We start from the raw sequence: 12,626 nt of genomic DNA, 5'->3' as shown, positions 1-12,626 counted from the left end.
GCCACGGTTCGGTACAAGACCTACGGAAACGCACATGCCGTCGCCGCGTCGCCGCCGCTGCACAGCACGCCGCGACATTACAAAGGCCTATAGTGTACACTATAGGCCTTTGTAATGGGTTGGAAGCATTCAACAACCTACTCGTTGCGCAATTCGCATTGTGTGGCGCCTGATTACAGAATTCGCGTTGTGCGACGCTTGGTGCTTATTTTACTCTTCTACCGCGCTATATTGCATATGTTAATGTGGTTCCTTCCCGACATGAAGCCTGTATAGGGTCTTTTTGCAAAGCAGTTTCAAGCACCGGCATGGCTCAGCGGTTGAATACTGGGCTCTCACGCAGAGTGCCCAAATTCGAACCTCATTCCATCCTGGAATCCTTTTTTTTTTTTTTTTTTTTTTTTTTTTAGCGATAATGGTTACGGACACCGGCGACGGCAACTATGGTGCCAAAAACGGCCACTGAAATGATCTCATAACAGCTTTCACTGTAAAAGCGGAAAGAAGTGGCTCAAGAACTTCCTTCCAGAAGCTCCGGAACCGGAAATGGGCGGCGGCAACGAAACAGTAGATGGGCGCTACTTAAAAAAAGCGGCAGCAGACACGATGGAGGGGCTTTAGCATGTTCGTTTACATCAGACCGGAACCACCCGTGACAAGGAAGTGATGAAACTTGAATGAAGGCATGCCGCGGTCACATGTTTTCGTGAAAAGCTGCAAGTCATCTCACTTGTGCCAGCGCAAAAATGTTCCAAAAGCCGGGAGAGTTCATGATTAAAACAGATACTCCGACTTAACACAACAACATCGCCTTACTTTTCTGTGTATTGTTTGGTGCGTATCCGTTTCGTTAGAACTGTGTACAAGAAAACCACAATATCAACCTTTTGGTTGTCTGGGACGCATAAAAGTCAGTGGCAGGCACTTTGGCGCTTCTTCTTACAGACAGGCGAAATAGTTTTCGCGCCTCTTTATAGCTTAAGAAAGAAACAAATAGGCGCTACCCATCGCACGCAAACATTAAGCTGTCTACTTGTGTGTTTCAGAAAGCTTGCCGATTTTTCTGACAAGATTCTGCTTTGGTGCGCCTTCATTCAAATTTTGTCACTTCCCTGTCACGGGTTGTTCCGATGTTCTGCCGCGCTTCGTTCACACCGGGTGCAATAGTTTCGATTTTGCCCTTGAAATTTCATGATGACTATCTCGAACTGCAGGCAGCTTTTGTGATTTCTAAAAAATGGGTATGCCATAAATTATCATGCACTACAACTTTCTAATATAAACTGCACTCAAGTCAGTAATTAAAAATTTAATTAACAAGTCTTTGTTAATTAGTCACGTCAACGCCATTTTAGCTGCGGGAAAGTATTTCCACCTCGACATAGAGTTCGTGTGCGAAAACGTCAAAAGCCTGACTGTCATAGAACTTTTATTAAAAATCTGTACTGTCTAAACAAAAACACCCTATATATATATATATATATATAAACAAACGTGTGTGTTCAAGACACAATATCAACTTTTCCATCGGTCTCTCTCACGCACACACAAAATTACTATTCTAAATTAACCAGGTAATTAGTATTCAATAATTATTACGGTGGTGGAAGAAGAGTGAGATGTGCTAGCACTGCTGGTCTTACAACTGTATATAATACCATTTTGTTTTAATTGCTCGGTTATTATCAGCTGGGATGCCCTGTGCAACGAATGTGCATCTCAAGTTCTATTGCCCAATATATTTTCAACAAACACAAATGCTTTGCCTTACAAGCATGCGTAACATGGCTCACTTTTTTGCTGCACTACTTTTGCAAACTCTCATGCAGGAAAATACAAAGACCTGCGGCCCTTTAGTATTTACCCAGAAGAAGAGTATGAGGATCCCAAGGTGAAAGCTTGGAGAGAGCAGGAAGAGTTTGAGCGCAAGTGGGCTGCGACACAAGCTGCCAAGACACCATCTGCGTGATTGTTTCTGCCACCTACATGGGTCGATGCTTCATTTATATGTAGATGTTTTCATCGGGACTCTTATAAGATGTACATACTTAATAAAAAGAACAGAAGAGACACTGTGCCCCGTGTTAAGTTGTGCATGCTCTATTTACTTGTGCGAGGCCTGCAATTCCCTTTTTTATTTTTCCAGATTTTTTTACAGGAAGCCGATAGCTACTCGATAAGTGTACCTAAAAGCTGGTTAGCTCCTTTGCCGTTCACGCTGTTTGAAATTCCTATTACCTTGAAAGCTTGCCTTAGTCTCTTCTACACCATAACACTTGATTCTCCACAACAGTCCTGAACCAAACTGCATACCATGTATTCCATATGCTCGTGCAGCGATGTTCTCTTCATGTGCCCAAGAGCCTAATGCAGCTTCACAAGCCTCATCACAATCTATGCTGTTGAAGTAGCCTGCGGAAATAAATGAGCATGTGGTTACGCTTGTGATGCAATGAAACTGCATCACATGCGTAATGGGGAATGCGCGCTGCGTGCAACCTCCCCATTATGGGAAGAAGTGAAATTCAATATGAAGAACGGCAGCTTGTCTTTATATTGAACAACTGAGACAAAGACGAAAGGAAGGACGTGCTAGGTGCCTTTCCCACGCTCGCCCCGGCCGGGAGAAAGGGGGTTAACCCACGGAAACTCTCCTGTCCCAATTCGCTCTAGCTCCGAGTGAGCGGTGCTATCATTTGCTTTTTTTGTTGGCTCTTTCACTCTCACTTTTTAAGGGATAAAATCCTGAATCTTAGTTATAGACAGCTTCGCTGTAAAAATTCTGTGTGCCTTTTTTTCTTTTTACGTAGAGTTGCAAAACCTACAAGTTGGCTTTCCCGCACTGCAAAAATTCATGCACAGTGGCAGTGTGGGCCATGCTCGCTGCAGTTATGCCATGACAGTTATGCCATGCCAAGACAGTGTGGCATTTCAAGTGTTTGGCCCGAGTGACTAGTCTGACTTCTGCAAAAGCCTATGCTGCATTCTTGAAGCTGCTCAAAACAGCACTCTGCTATTGGAAAGAGTTGGTGGAGGGCCTACGAATGGACGCAGCCACGTTATTCAGGTTTCTACAGAAGCCAGAGAAGTATGTACGTGTTGGCAGGCGTCCTGTCCACTGCACTTAACAATTCCTGTGGCAGCATTGCACAGCTATTGTGCGAGAACTCTTGCAGTGCAGAAAAGTTGCTTGCAGTTTTTGCTGCAACTCTTTAGCTTAACCCTTTTGTCTCCCTAATTATTTTTGAAGAAGCATTCTCAAATTCCTTTTGTTTGTGTGTTTAGTAGGATCTGCACTCTATAAAGAAATGCAATTAAAGCACCCTACAATATTTTTTACTGGATAACATGTGCAGCTGCAACTTTCGTGTAGGAAAAAACTGGCTTCTCTACATGGCTTGCAGTAATTTTTCTAGCACTATTGTTGCAAACTATATTAATGTCAGAAATGCAATTTTTGTTCTTTTTTGAGCGATATGTGATGGGAACCTTCTGGTATCAGCACACTGCTGCCACCACTTGCTGTGTTAGCAACATTAAAAATGTTTCTGCCAAGTATGTGATAGCAAAAGAGAACCAAGATGCTTGGATGTGCTCAGATTTGGCAGAGTGTGACGTTGAGCAATTTGGTGCATAGCTTAATAAAATATTTGTGGCGCAACTGTTTGTGCACATATCTGGAAATATATATTTGGGTGACGTGCGGAAAATAATCTAGTTGAATGTCTGGCGCCCTATCCTGTCTTCTCTTGTTTTCTTGCTTGTCTCAGTTGCGCCACAAATATTTTATTTTTAAAAAATGTGCTCAGATCATCTTTAGTAAGAGAAATTCGCACTTTTTGCCGTAAACAGCCCGAGTCATCCAATGTAGAGGGCATGCTGAGGACGTCTACGGCAGGTCATATGTTAGACCAAAACTAAACCCTACCTATAAACATGTGGGAAGTATTGCTCTAAGCTTGCGTCTTGTCTGCACTTAATGCTCGTGACGTGAAAGAAAAATGTAAAGCCGATTGCAACCAAGAGATTGAATCGTCACTTTTTGTTCTCTGGGCCATTGGAAAACAGCAATAATGTGTAAAGTCATTGCAAATTGTGCATATTTGTGTGTGTCAGATACTGCCCAGGAGTGTCAGTGCTTTGTAGACTTTATGGAAGTACTTTAGGGCAATTTCTAGTTCAAGCTTTACCATATTACAAAATTGGGTTTAGTTTATGCATTTGCCATATCAAATGTGGCAGTATTATTATTATGACAATTCAGAAGCAAGGACTGAACATCTGCACATGCTACGTGCAAGGGGGGGGGGGTCAAATGGGCCAAGTTTCATCATGGTGCCCCCCCCCACGGACGCTTTTAGGATTAAAACCCAGTACACAGGTGAGGTTGTGTGTGTGTGTGTGTGTGCAGGGGGGGGGGGGGGCTGTGCACACACCTATGTCCACTCTATAGAGGCACTTCAATGGGTCATTCTCAATGATGGCCCTGTTTGGAATTGAAGGTTATGTTAGAAAAGTGTGGGAATTGCTTTAAGACACTTTGCTGGAGCTATGACAATTCCAGCAAAGTGGTTCTGCTCCAAAGCCACATTGTGTGTGTGCAAACCCACACCACTCATAATAAACATTGAACAAATGGAGCAGCTTCAAATGTAGCTACAAGAATTAATATTTTGCCATGTAAATGATGAAACTTTTACTTTTGAGAAGAAAGGGCACACGATTGGCACATCTTCTCTACTTGTATCCTAAACACTTGCTTGTCAGTATTGAATTGCCTGTAATCACATTTTCTTGGTCTTAAGTACCGCAAAATGCAATAAGTTGCCTTTGACTGTTTAGGAAGAAAACCAAGACACAAGATGCCTTTTCTCTATGAGAGTGCATCCAATTAGCTAGTGCAGTATGGTAAGCAACAAACAAAGCATTTTATTATGTAGGCCTGCATCATAAGTTACAGGAACAACAAGAATGGTTTATGATAATTTGTGTTTTGATAAAAGTAGAGAGTATAGAATAAAGCAAGAATAATGTGAAAAGTGTACTCACGCACACCAAGTGCTAAAATCAAGACATTTTAAAACACGTGTTCAAATATAACAAACATTTAAAAAATGTATGTATGTCAAGCATTTCTACTTCGTTTTGCTAGCTGTACCTCCTTTAACACCATGACATGCCTCGCACAGATGTCTTCACTCTCAATACACATCATTTCAGAGCGAGTAATGAGTTCCTTTGGAATTTCTAGTTTTAGGCAGCTTTTGCAGTGCTTGGATAACGGTAAATTTCTATTCTAGAGCCAGGAACTCTTGTGGAGGCTTCAGGGGCAGTATACTTGGACAATAACATTTTAGGTTATTACACCTTCACAAGATTTCATTTGACCAAAACTGGACCCAGTGGGTGCATTGAAGTCTAAAGGCATATTATTTCTGGCACTGTACCAAGAATCCTGTCACATCAAAATATCAACCTACGCATATATCTGCGCATGGCAGTGTCGATGGTCTGTTGAAGCTTTCTTTTCTCCTGGGGTGCCATGTGGCATAAGATGTCGAGAAAAAAAATAAGCATGTAGTCTTGTTTCATGTAGATGCCGCAAAAGCAATTTATAAAATGCGTTGTCCGCCAGCCATCATTTATGCTAGTTGCTTCTCTCGAATTCACATTCCTAAGCACACTTTTGCAAATTTGCACCTTGGTTATCAATGTGCAATGTAGAATCTAGCACAACGCAATAGTGCTGCCTCTGCAGAAGAACATAAACATTTTTTTCCTTGTTAGAATGTAGCCACCATGGTCAGGAGCTGAAATCTCATGTGTGCACTTGGTAGTACAAGTTTCAAGAATAACTATCGTAGTGAAAGCCTGCTGCATGTTCAACTGTAGAGCTACAAATTGCTACAAAACAAGCACAGTTACACAAACGTGTCTTGGAACAGACGTGAGCCTCTATCCTATAAGTTGCTTCCTATCCAGCGATGGAAGAAGCTCAAGTTTCCTCAAAATTATAGTCTGCTGATAATGAATCACAGTTTGGAGGAACATATTCAAGAACTAATGTTTCAGCTTCATTGAGGAGCTTTGAGTTCAACAGTGTCTCAAAGCTGTCACTCACGCCAAGTGCCTTTAAGGTACTTGCACGGAACAGCAGCAGCCTCTGCATGAGAAGAAATTACGCTTATGATTTCGGATCTTAGGCATGCCGTCAACATTGCAGAAGTCCTTGCCTGTAGCTTACCTTTTCAGTCTGCCGGTTGTTCTGGTTTGGAAGTTTCTCAATTATAGCAGTGCTGTCAATTGCTCTCCCCACAGTCCATAACTGTAAATGAACATCTATAGAAATTCCTAAATAATGACACAAACATCTGAGTATTACCTTTGAAAAATGATAGGGCTTTGAGCGAACCTTGTGGCCTTTTGGGAAGTATACTTCAAAATACACCCTGTCGGCTAGGGGGACATTTTTTTCTCCAGCAGCATGCATCTTCATTTTCATCAGTTTCACCTTCTGTGCAGTTGGAGATATACTTGCTTTGCTTGACATGGTTTTTTCGGCTGGCTTCTTTGACTCTACGTGCAGAAAAAGTAGACCACAACTTAATGTCACATGTGCTTTACTGTTCAATAAAATGACAATGAATATATGATTTTAACAGTAAGGTTTGAAATTTCTAGCAAGCACAAAATATTTTGCTGCAAATATTAGTTGGGTGTAACAACAGTCGGCTTACCCACATCAATGTAGTTTGAATTACATAAAAAGCCAAGATTAAGACAGTGCAGATATGTAGTGAGCCTTGAATGCAAAATGTCACATTTTAAATTTAAGTGGGAGTTTCATAAAAAAAGCTCTAAAAAAATCATATTTTGATACTAAAACTGCAGAAGACACCACTGCTGCTGCTCGCTGGGAGTGAAACATGACCTGCATAATAGCAACAAACCACTAGGTGCATATGTCATGCAGTCCCCTGGGTGTCACTGTTTGCAATAAATTTAGTATGATGTAGCACCAACATGGCCTTCAATATATCCCGATTTTCGCAGTAGCTGTCTTCAGGATAGTTGTTGCCTCAATCCTGAGGAAAAGATCTTTGTGAAAAATTTCTAGCCTTGTAAACAACCCATACACGACACCATCGACACAATTCTTTGCACAAAGCAAAAATCACCCATGTACAAACAGAGTTTTCAGTGTCACTTATGGGTAAAGAGATACAATAAATACTGAAGTCCGAAACCAACAACAAGAGCTTGATTTGGGCGAGTTGGTTCATGCTGAATATCGTGGGTACAGCGCAACATCAGAAGGAAAAGAAAACGACACACAGGAAAGAGCGCTGACTTTCAACTAGACTTTATTGAAGGTGCTTCGGCCGCTTTTATACATGGTGCAGGTACCGTGCGCATGCTCTATAACACGTGTGATAGTATGTAAGATTACGCTAACTAAGAAAAGAATATTCTATATCGGATAAGTGAAGAGAAGGTGTACTAATGCACTGATCCGAGGCCTTCCTGATAAAAAACGCTTCTATAATTTCTCTTTCATGCTTCGTTTTTGCTTTTTTCAGAAACCTTGTCTTATGGAATACAGGACTGCACTTGCATTCCTTGCAATGTATGGCCATATGGCTACCATACCCATTCTTGACGTTGTACGCATGCTGCCTAGCTCGATCATTAAAACATTGCCCTGTTTGACCTATATATAATTTTCCACAGGTTAACGGTATCTCATAGACAACATTTGATTGGCATTCTGTGAAGCTGTGCTCATGACGTATATTACATGGTCGATCATTCTTCTTGCAATTCAGGACACACACTTTTGAAAGCTTGCACGGGGCGGAAAACAACAAATTGATATCATATCTGGTTGCTATTTTCTTTAAGCTGTGAGACACCTTATGTACATAGGGTATGACATGCAATGGTCTTTGATCCTTTTGTTTTCCCTTTGGTCCCGTGTTTTGGCGCTTTACTTTCTGTAGGAGGCTTTCGCAAACGGGTACGACGACGCTGTTGGGGTAGCCAGCAGCTTTTAGTTTATCAATCTGCGTAGTGAGACTAGCCTCAGCCTTGTGCTCACACGACTTATGAAGGGCGGCCTGAATACACGTGGTGGCAATGCCTCTTTTGATTACCTTTGAATGGCCACTGTCAAAAGGGAGGACATTCTTAGCGCTCCTAGGTTGATAGCACCAGCAAGTATGCCTATTGTCAGAGAATGAAATGAGAACGTCTAAATATTGTATGCACTTGTCTTTTGGCAATTCAAATGTGAAATTGAGCCCCCATGAGTGCTCTTTGAAGACATTGAGCACGGCCGTAACTTTATCATTAAAACACATTTGTCCGCTCTCTTCAACAAGCACAAGGTAGTCGTCAACATAACGATACACTCGGCATACAGGCACACATGCAAGGCTCGCAGAAATGCGGTTGTCTATTACGGATAAAAAGATGTCACAAAGAAGTGGGGCTAGTGATGAACCTATACATATGCCGTTGCGTTGGATTAAGAATTGCCCATCGTGGTTGATGGTTGTCGAACTAAGATAAAATTCTAGGAGCGTGATAAATTCTAGGAGCGTATCGTTATGTTGACGACTACCTTGTGCTTGTTGAAGAGAGCGGACAAATGTGTTTTAATGATAAAGTTACGGCCGTGCTCAATGTCTTCAAAGAGCACTCATGGGGGCTCAATTTCACATTTGAATTGCCAAAAGACAAGTGCATACAATATTTAGACGTTCTCATTTCATTCTCTGACAATAGGCATACTTGCTGGTGCTATCAACCTAGGAGCGCTAAGAATGTCCTCCCTTTTGACAGTGGCCATTCAAAGGTAATCAAAAGAGGCATTGCCACCACGTGTATTCAGGCCGCCCTTCATAAGTCGTGTGAGCACAAGGCTGAGGCTAGTCTCACTACGCAGATTGATAAACTAAAAGCTGCTGGCTACTCCAACAGCGTCGTCGTACCCGTTTGCGAAAGCCTCCTACAGAAAGTAAAGCGCCAAAACACGGGACCAAAGGGAAAACAAAAGGATCAAAGACCATTGCATGTCATACCCTATGTACATAAGGTGTCTCACAGCTTAAAGAAAATAGCAACCAGATATGATATCAATTTGTTGTTTTCCGCCCCGTGCAAGCTTTCAAAAGTGTGTGTCCTGAATTGCAAGAAGAATGATCGACCATGTAATATACGTCATGAGCACAGCTTCACAGAATGCCAATCAAATGTTGTCTATGAGATACCGTTAACCTGTGGAAAATTATATATAGGTCAAACAGGGCAATGTTTTAATGATCGAGCTAGGCAGCATGCGTACAACGTCAAGAATGGGTATGGTAGCCATATGGCCATACATTGCAAGGAATGCAAGTGCAGTCCTGTATTCCATAAGACAAGGTTTCTGAAAAAAGCAAAAACGAAGCATGAAAGAGAAATTATAGAAGCGTTTTTTATCAGGAAGGCCTCGGATCAGTGCATTAGTACACCTTCTCTTCACTTATCCGATATAGAATATTCTTTTCTTAGTTAGCGTAATCTTACATACTATCACACGTGTTATAGAGCATGCGCACGGTACCTGCACCATGTATAAAAGCGGCCGAAGCACCTTCAATAAAGTCTAGTTGAAAGTCAGCGCTCTTTCCTGTGTGTCGTTTTCTTTTCCTTCTGATGTTGCGCTGTACCCACGATATTCCGAAACCAAGATGTCCCCTGTAGCATACACTTACCCAATATTTTCTGTACCACCTTTGTGGTAAGAGGCATGTGCTCCGCCTGTGATTGGAGACATTTGCACTTGTGGTCCTGAGCGTGGCGGTGCCGCACGCAAAAATTAGCAGCGCACAGTCCGCAGGCTATTGGTGTGAGCTCCTTTTGAGTGCACTCACTAAATGTGCATCCGAAAAGTGTTCCAGTCCTACTGCACTTGGCCTCCTTGTCAGAAAGAATGTGGGTCTAGACAGGGGATGGCCAGAAAACATAAGAGTGCATTGATATAAACAATTTATACACAATAAATTATTCGCGTACCTGCACTTGATCGCACACATGAGCGTCCGATGTACGGTGGTCACTGCTGTTGACAGAGGTGCATAAAATACTACATAAGTGCGCTGGTTCCACAAGTCATGGAAGTGTATCGTGACTGCAGTACAATTTTTCAAGGCTTACCAAAACGTGTTCTTGCAGTGCACACACTCAAAAGGTAAAAAATCTGAAAACATAGAACGCCGAGTAATACATGGAGTTCTCGCAACTAATCATGTGAATTCGGTAAATGCGTCTGCAAAAACAACTCACCGGCAAACTTATGCATGCACACCTCATTTCAGGTACACGCACACCGATCAAAACAACATGAACTTCTGCGTACATAGGGTCGCGAATAGTTGCTATGCTAGTTTTTAAAAAAAAAACGAGCATAGGCAGGAACCATGCCTAATGTGCATGCTCATGAACCGTAGTTGCAACAGTACGCGCTGTAAGAAAGCTGGGAATAAAGTACATGCATAGCGGAGGACATCTACTCACCTAAACGATTGCATGATTCCACGTGACAGTGTTTACCCAGCTGAGGCAGCTCTGCCATAACAAGCAGTTTCGCCGCGACATACAGTACCACCTAAAGCCTGTCTAAGCGTCCTGTATTAATTGTTCTACTTGCATTCATCAGAGTGAGTCTGACTGCATTTTTAACAACACATCAATATGATTTCCACGTCAATACAAAGAGCCAGCTGATCGCTAAGCAACAAAATCGAAAGCCCAGTCAGCGCTGGCCCAGTCAGACAGCTGGTAAACGGTTTCGGCCAACGTTGGTTTCGGCTAGTTTCTACTTTCATGGACACGTAAGTGTGTGGTTAAAAGTGCGGTTTCAAAACCCTGCGTGATAAAGAAATTGCGTTTGCCACTAAGTGATTAAGTTTAATCAAAATTTCGTTTGCAAAAGCCTATTAAAGGATAAAAGTTAAGTGTGTCTTTTGCGTCTTTTGCCTCATTCAAGGATCCAACAGCATACAATCCAATCCAAACCATTAGGGCTCTTATGTCGTTCTGCCGTCCGCGTGTTCGTCATTCGTGGTGAGTGCATCCAAATTTACGATGAATTTTGTACCGTGTGTAGCTTGGGTTCCTCGAGGAGTGGCCAAAGCAAACCCAGAGAAAGTAAAATTGCTCAGCGAACAGCTCAAAGAACTGATAGAAAAAGGTGTTTCGAACAACAACAAGAATGTGGACAGCGAAGGCGACATGGAAGACGGCAAAGAAGGAGCATGTGAAGATGACATTACGGCAAAGTATGGTCTGGACACGTATGATGATGAAGACAGTGCGGCGCAAGTGGGTAATCTTGCCGAACTTGCTGTGTACGCAAACAACGCAGACGACCCTTATTTGGACCCGCAAGATGCCGAAGATAGCGAAGAAGAAATAGACGACTTCACTATAAGATGCACCGACAACTTGATTGCTGTGGCACGTGTGGATGAAGATACGTGCGCTACAATTGAGGTGTACGTCAACAACCACCAGGAAGAGCACCTTTACGTGCACCATGACATCATGCTGCCTGCTTATCCGCTGTGCTTAGAATGGATGAATTTTGATCCAGCGGATGCAAATCCTGGCAACTACCTAGCCGTGGGGGACATGACTCCCGTGATCAGTGTTTGGGACTTGGACCTTGTTGACACGTTGGAGCCAGCGTACAAATTAGGCAAGAAAGCCAAGAAGAAAAAAGCAGCAATCGGCCACACCGATGCCGTCCTGAGCCTGTCGTGGAATAAGCAAGTTCGGCATTTGCTTGCTAGTGGATCTGCTGATAACAAAGCACTCGTGTGGGACTTGGACACGGGTGTTCCGGCTAGGTGCCTCTCGGCGCACAAAGAGAAGGTTCAATCTGTCGCTTGGCATCCCTTCGAAAGCCACACATTGCTAACAGGTGCATGCGATAATACTGTGAAGCTTTGGGACTGCCGAAATACCGACGCCAGCTTCAAATCGTGGACTGTTAATGGTGAGGTAGAGAAAGTCTTGTGGAATCACTTTGATCCATTTTACTTCTATGTTAGCACAGACAGTGGTTTTGTGTATGGTTTCGACGCTCGCACAGACCAAGCCGTATTCACGCTCTCGGCCCACAGTAAGGGTGTCAGTGGGATGGCACTGAGTGCCTACTGTCCGGGATGTCTCGTCACAGCGTCGGAAGACAAAACGTTGAAGGTGTGGGACATATTGGATCACAAACCAGTGTTTGTCTTTGAAAAGGAGGACCTGACTGTTGGGACAGTGCTTGCACTTGCCAGCTCCCCAGATGAACCTTTTGTGATAGCCATTGGAGGCGACAACAAATCACTCGGATTTTCAGTGGTAGACCTCAAAGAATGGACTGCTTTAAACTGCTTTGAAGGTCGGAAGCTGCTGAGAGCGGAAGTGCCGACAGATGATATGGAGACAGATGCGCCTTCAGGAGCACTTGGTGGCCTTTCGCTTGACAACTGATTACACCTGCTATGGCTGAAACATGGATTGGCTCAAGATGCCTTGTCACACAACAAATGCTAATAAAGGAACAGCAACGTTACTTGAATTTTAAGCAT

At 42.9% G+C, this 12,626-nt stretch overlaps 3 protein-coding genes across 5 annotated transcripts in view; 2 read left to right on the top strand and 1 right to left on the bottom strand.

Annotated features, from left to right (window-relative positions):
• The window catches only part of LOC119378099 (39S ribosomal protein L38, mitochondrial), a 28,199-nt gene extending 26,195 nt beyond the window's left edge, over positions 1 to 2,004 (top strand). Inside the window, exon 9 of the mRNA XM_037647345.2 lies at positions 1,830 to 2,004. Within this exon, the coding sequence (XP_037503273.1) occupies positions 1,830 to 1,969 (140 nt within the window). The 3' untranslated portion in view covers positions 1,970 to 2,004. The remainder of the gene's footprint in view (positions 1 to 1,829) is intronic.
• Positions 2,005 to 2,121: 117 nt separating this feature from the next.
• Positions 2,122 to 10,819, bottom strand: LOC119378107 (AN1-type zinc finger protein 1). Of its 3 annotated transcripts, none has more exons than XM_037647373.2 (7): positions 10,561 to 10,818; positions 10,201 to 10,243; positions 10,060 to 10,105; positions 9,759 to 9,984; positions 6,383 to 6,576; positions 6,245 to 6,325; positions 2,122 to 2,412 (listed from the first exon to the last, which is right to left on the bottom strand). In XM_037647373.2, exons 1-7 carry the CDS (start codon positions 10,616 to 10,618, stop codon positions 2,395 to 2,397), a joined length of 666 nt encoding a protein of 221 aa, XP_037503301.1. In that variant the 5' UTR covers positions 10,619 to 10,818; the 3' UTR covers positions 2,122 to 2,394. The 3 variants fall into 3 exon arrangements, with proteins under 3 accessions (XP_037503301.1, XP_037503288.1, XP_037503285.1); XM_037647360.2 differs by lacking the exon at positions 2,122 to 2,412 and adding an exon at positions 4,910 to 6,163 and having other exon boundaries at positions 6,413 to 6,576; positions 10,561 to 10,819; XM_037647357.2 differs by lacking the exon at positions 2,122 to 2,412 and adding an exon at positions 4,910 to 6,163.
• A 244-nt stretch (positions 10,820 to 11,063) lies between these two features.
• On the top strand, positions 11,064 to 12,616 carry LOC119378091 (periodic tryptophan protein 1 homolog). The gene has a single exon (XM_037647337.2). The coding sequence runs from the start codon at positions 11,131 to 11,133 to the stop codon at positions 12,526 to 12,528; it is 1,398 nt and encodes a 465-aa protein (XP_037503265.1). The 5' UTR covers positions 11,064 to 11,130; the 3' UTR covers positions 12,529 to 12,616.
• Positions 12,617 to 12,626: the final 10 nt, after the last annotated feature.

The sequence above is a fragment of the Rhipicephalus sanguineus genome, chromosome 1, assembly GCF_013339695.2.
Source record: "Rhipicephalus sanguineus isolate Rsan-2018 chromosome 1, BIME_Rsan_1.4, whole genome shotgun sequence".
In the NCBI taxonomy this organism is placed as follows: domain Eukaryota; kingdom Metazoa; phylum Arthropoda; class Arachnida; order Ixodida; family Ixodidae; genus Rhipicephalus; species Rhipicephalus sanguineus.
This window is presented reverse-complemented; position numbering and strand designations above follow the sequence as displayed.

Coding starts and splice junctions, on each gene's coding strand:
- LOC119378107 (XM_037647357.2), bottom strand. CDS start 10,618: ATGGCAGAGCTGCCTCAGCTGGGTAAACACTGTCACGTGGAATCATGC. Junction 9,985..10,059: donor ATGTGTGCGATCAAGTGCAG/GTACGCGAATAA, acceptor TCCCCTGTCTAG/ACCCACATTCTTTCTGACAA. Junction 6,164..6,244: donor ACAACCGGCAGACTGAAAAG/GTAAGCTACAGG, acceptor CTTCTCATGCAG/AGGCTGCTGCTGTTCCGTGC.
- LOC119378091 (XM_037647337.2), top strand. CDS start 11,131: ATGAATTTTGTACCGTGTGTAGCTTGGGTTCCTCGAGGAGTGGCCAAA.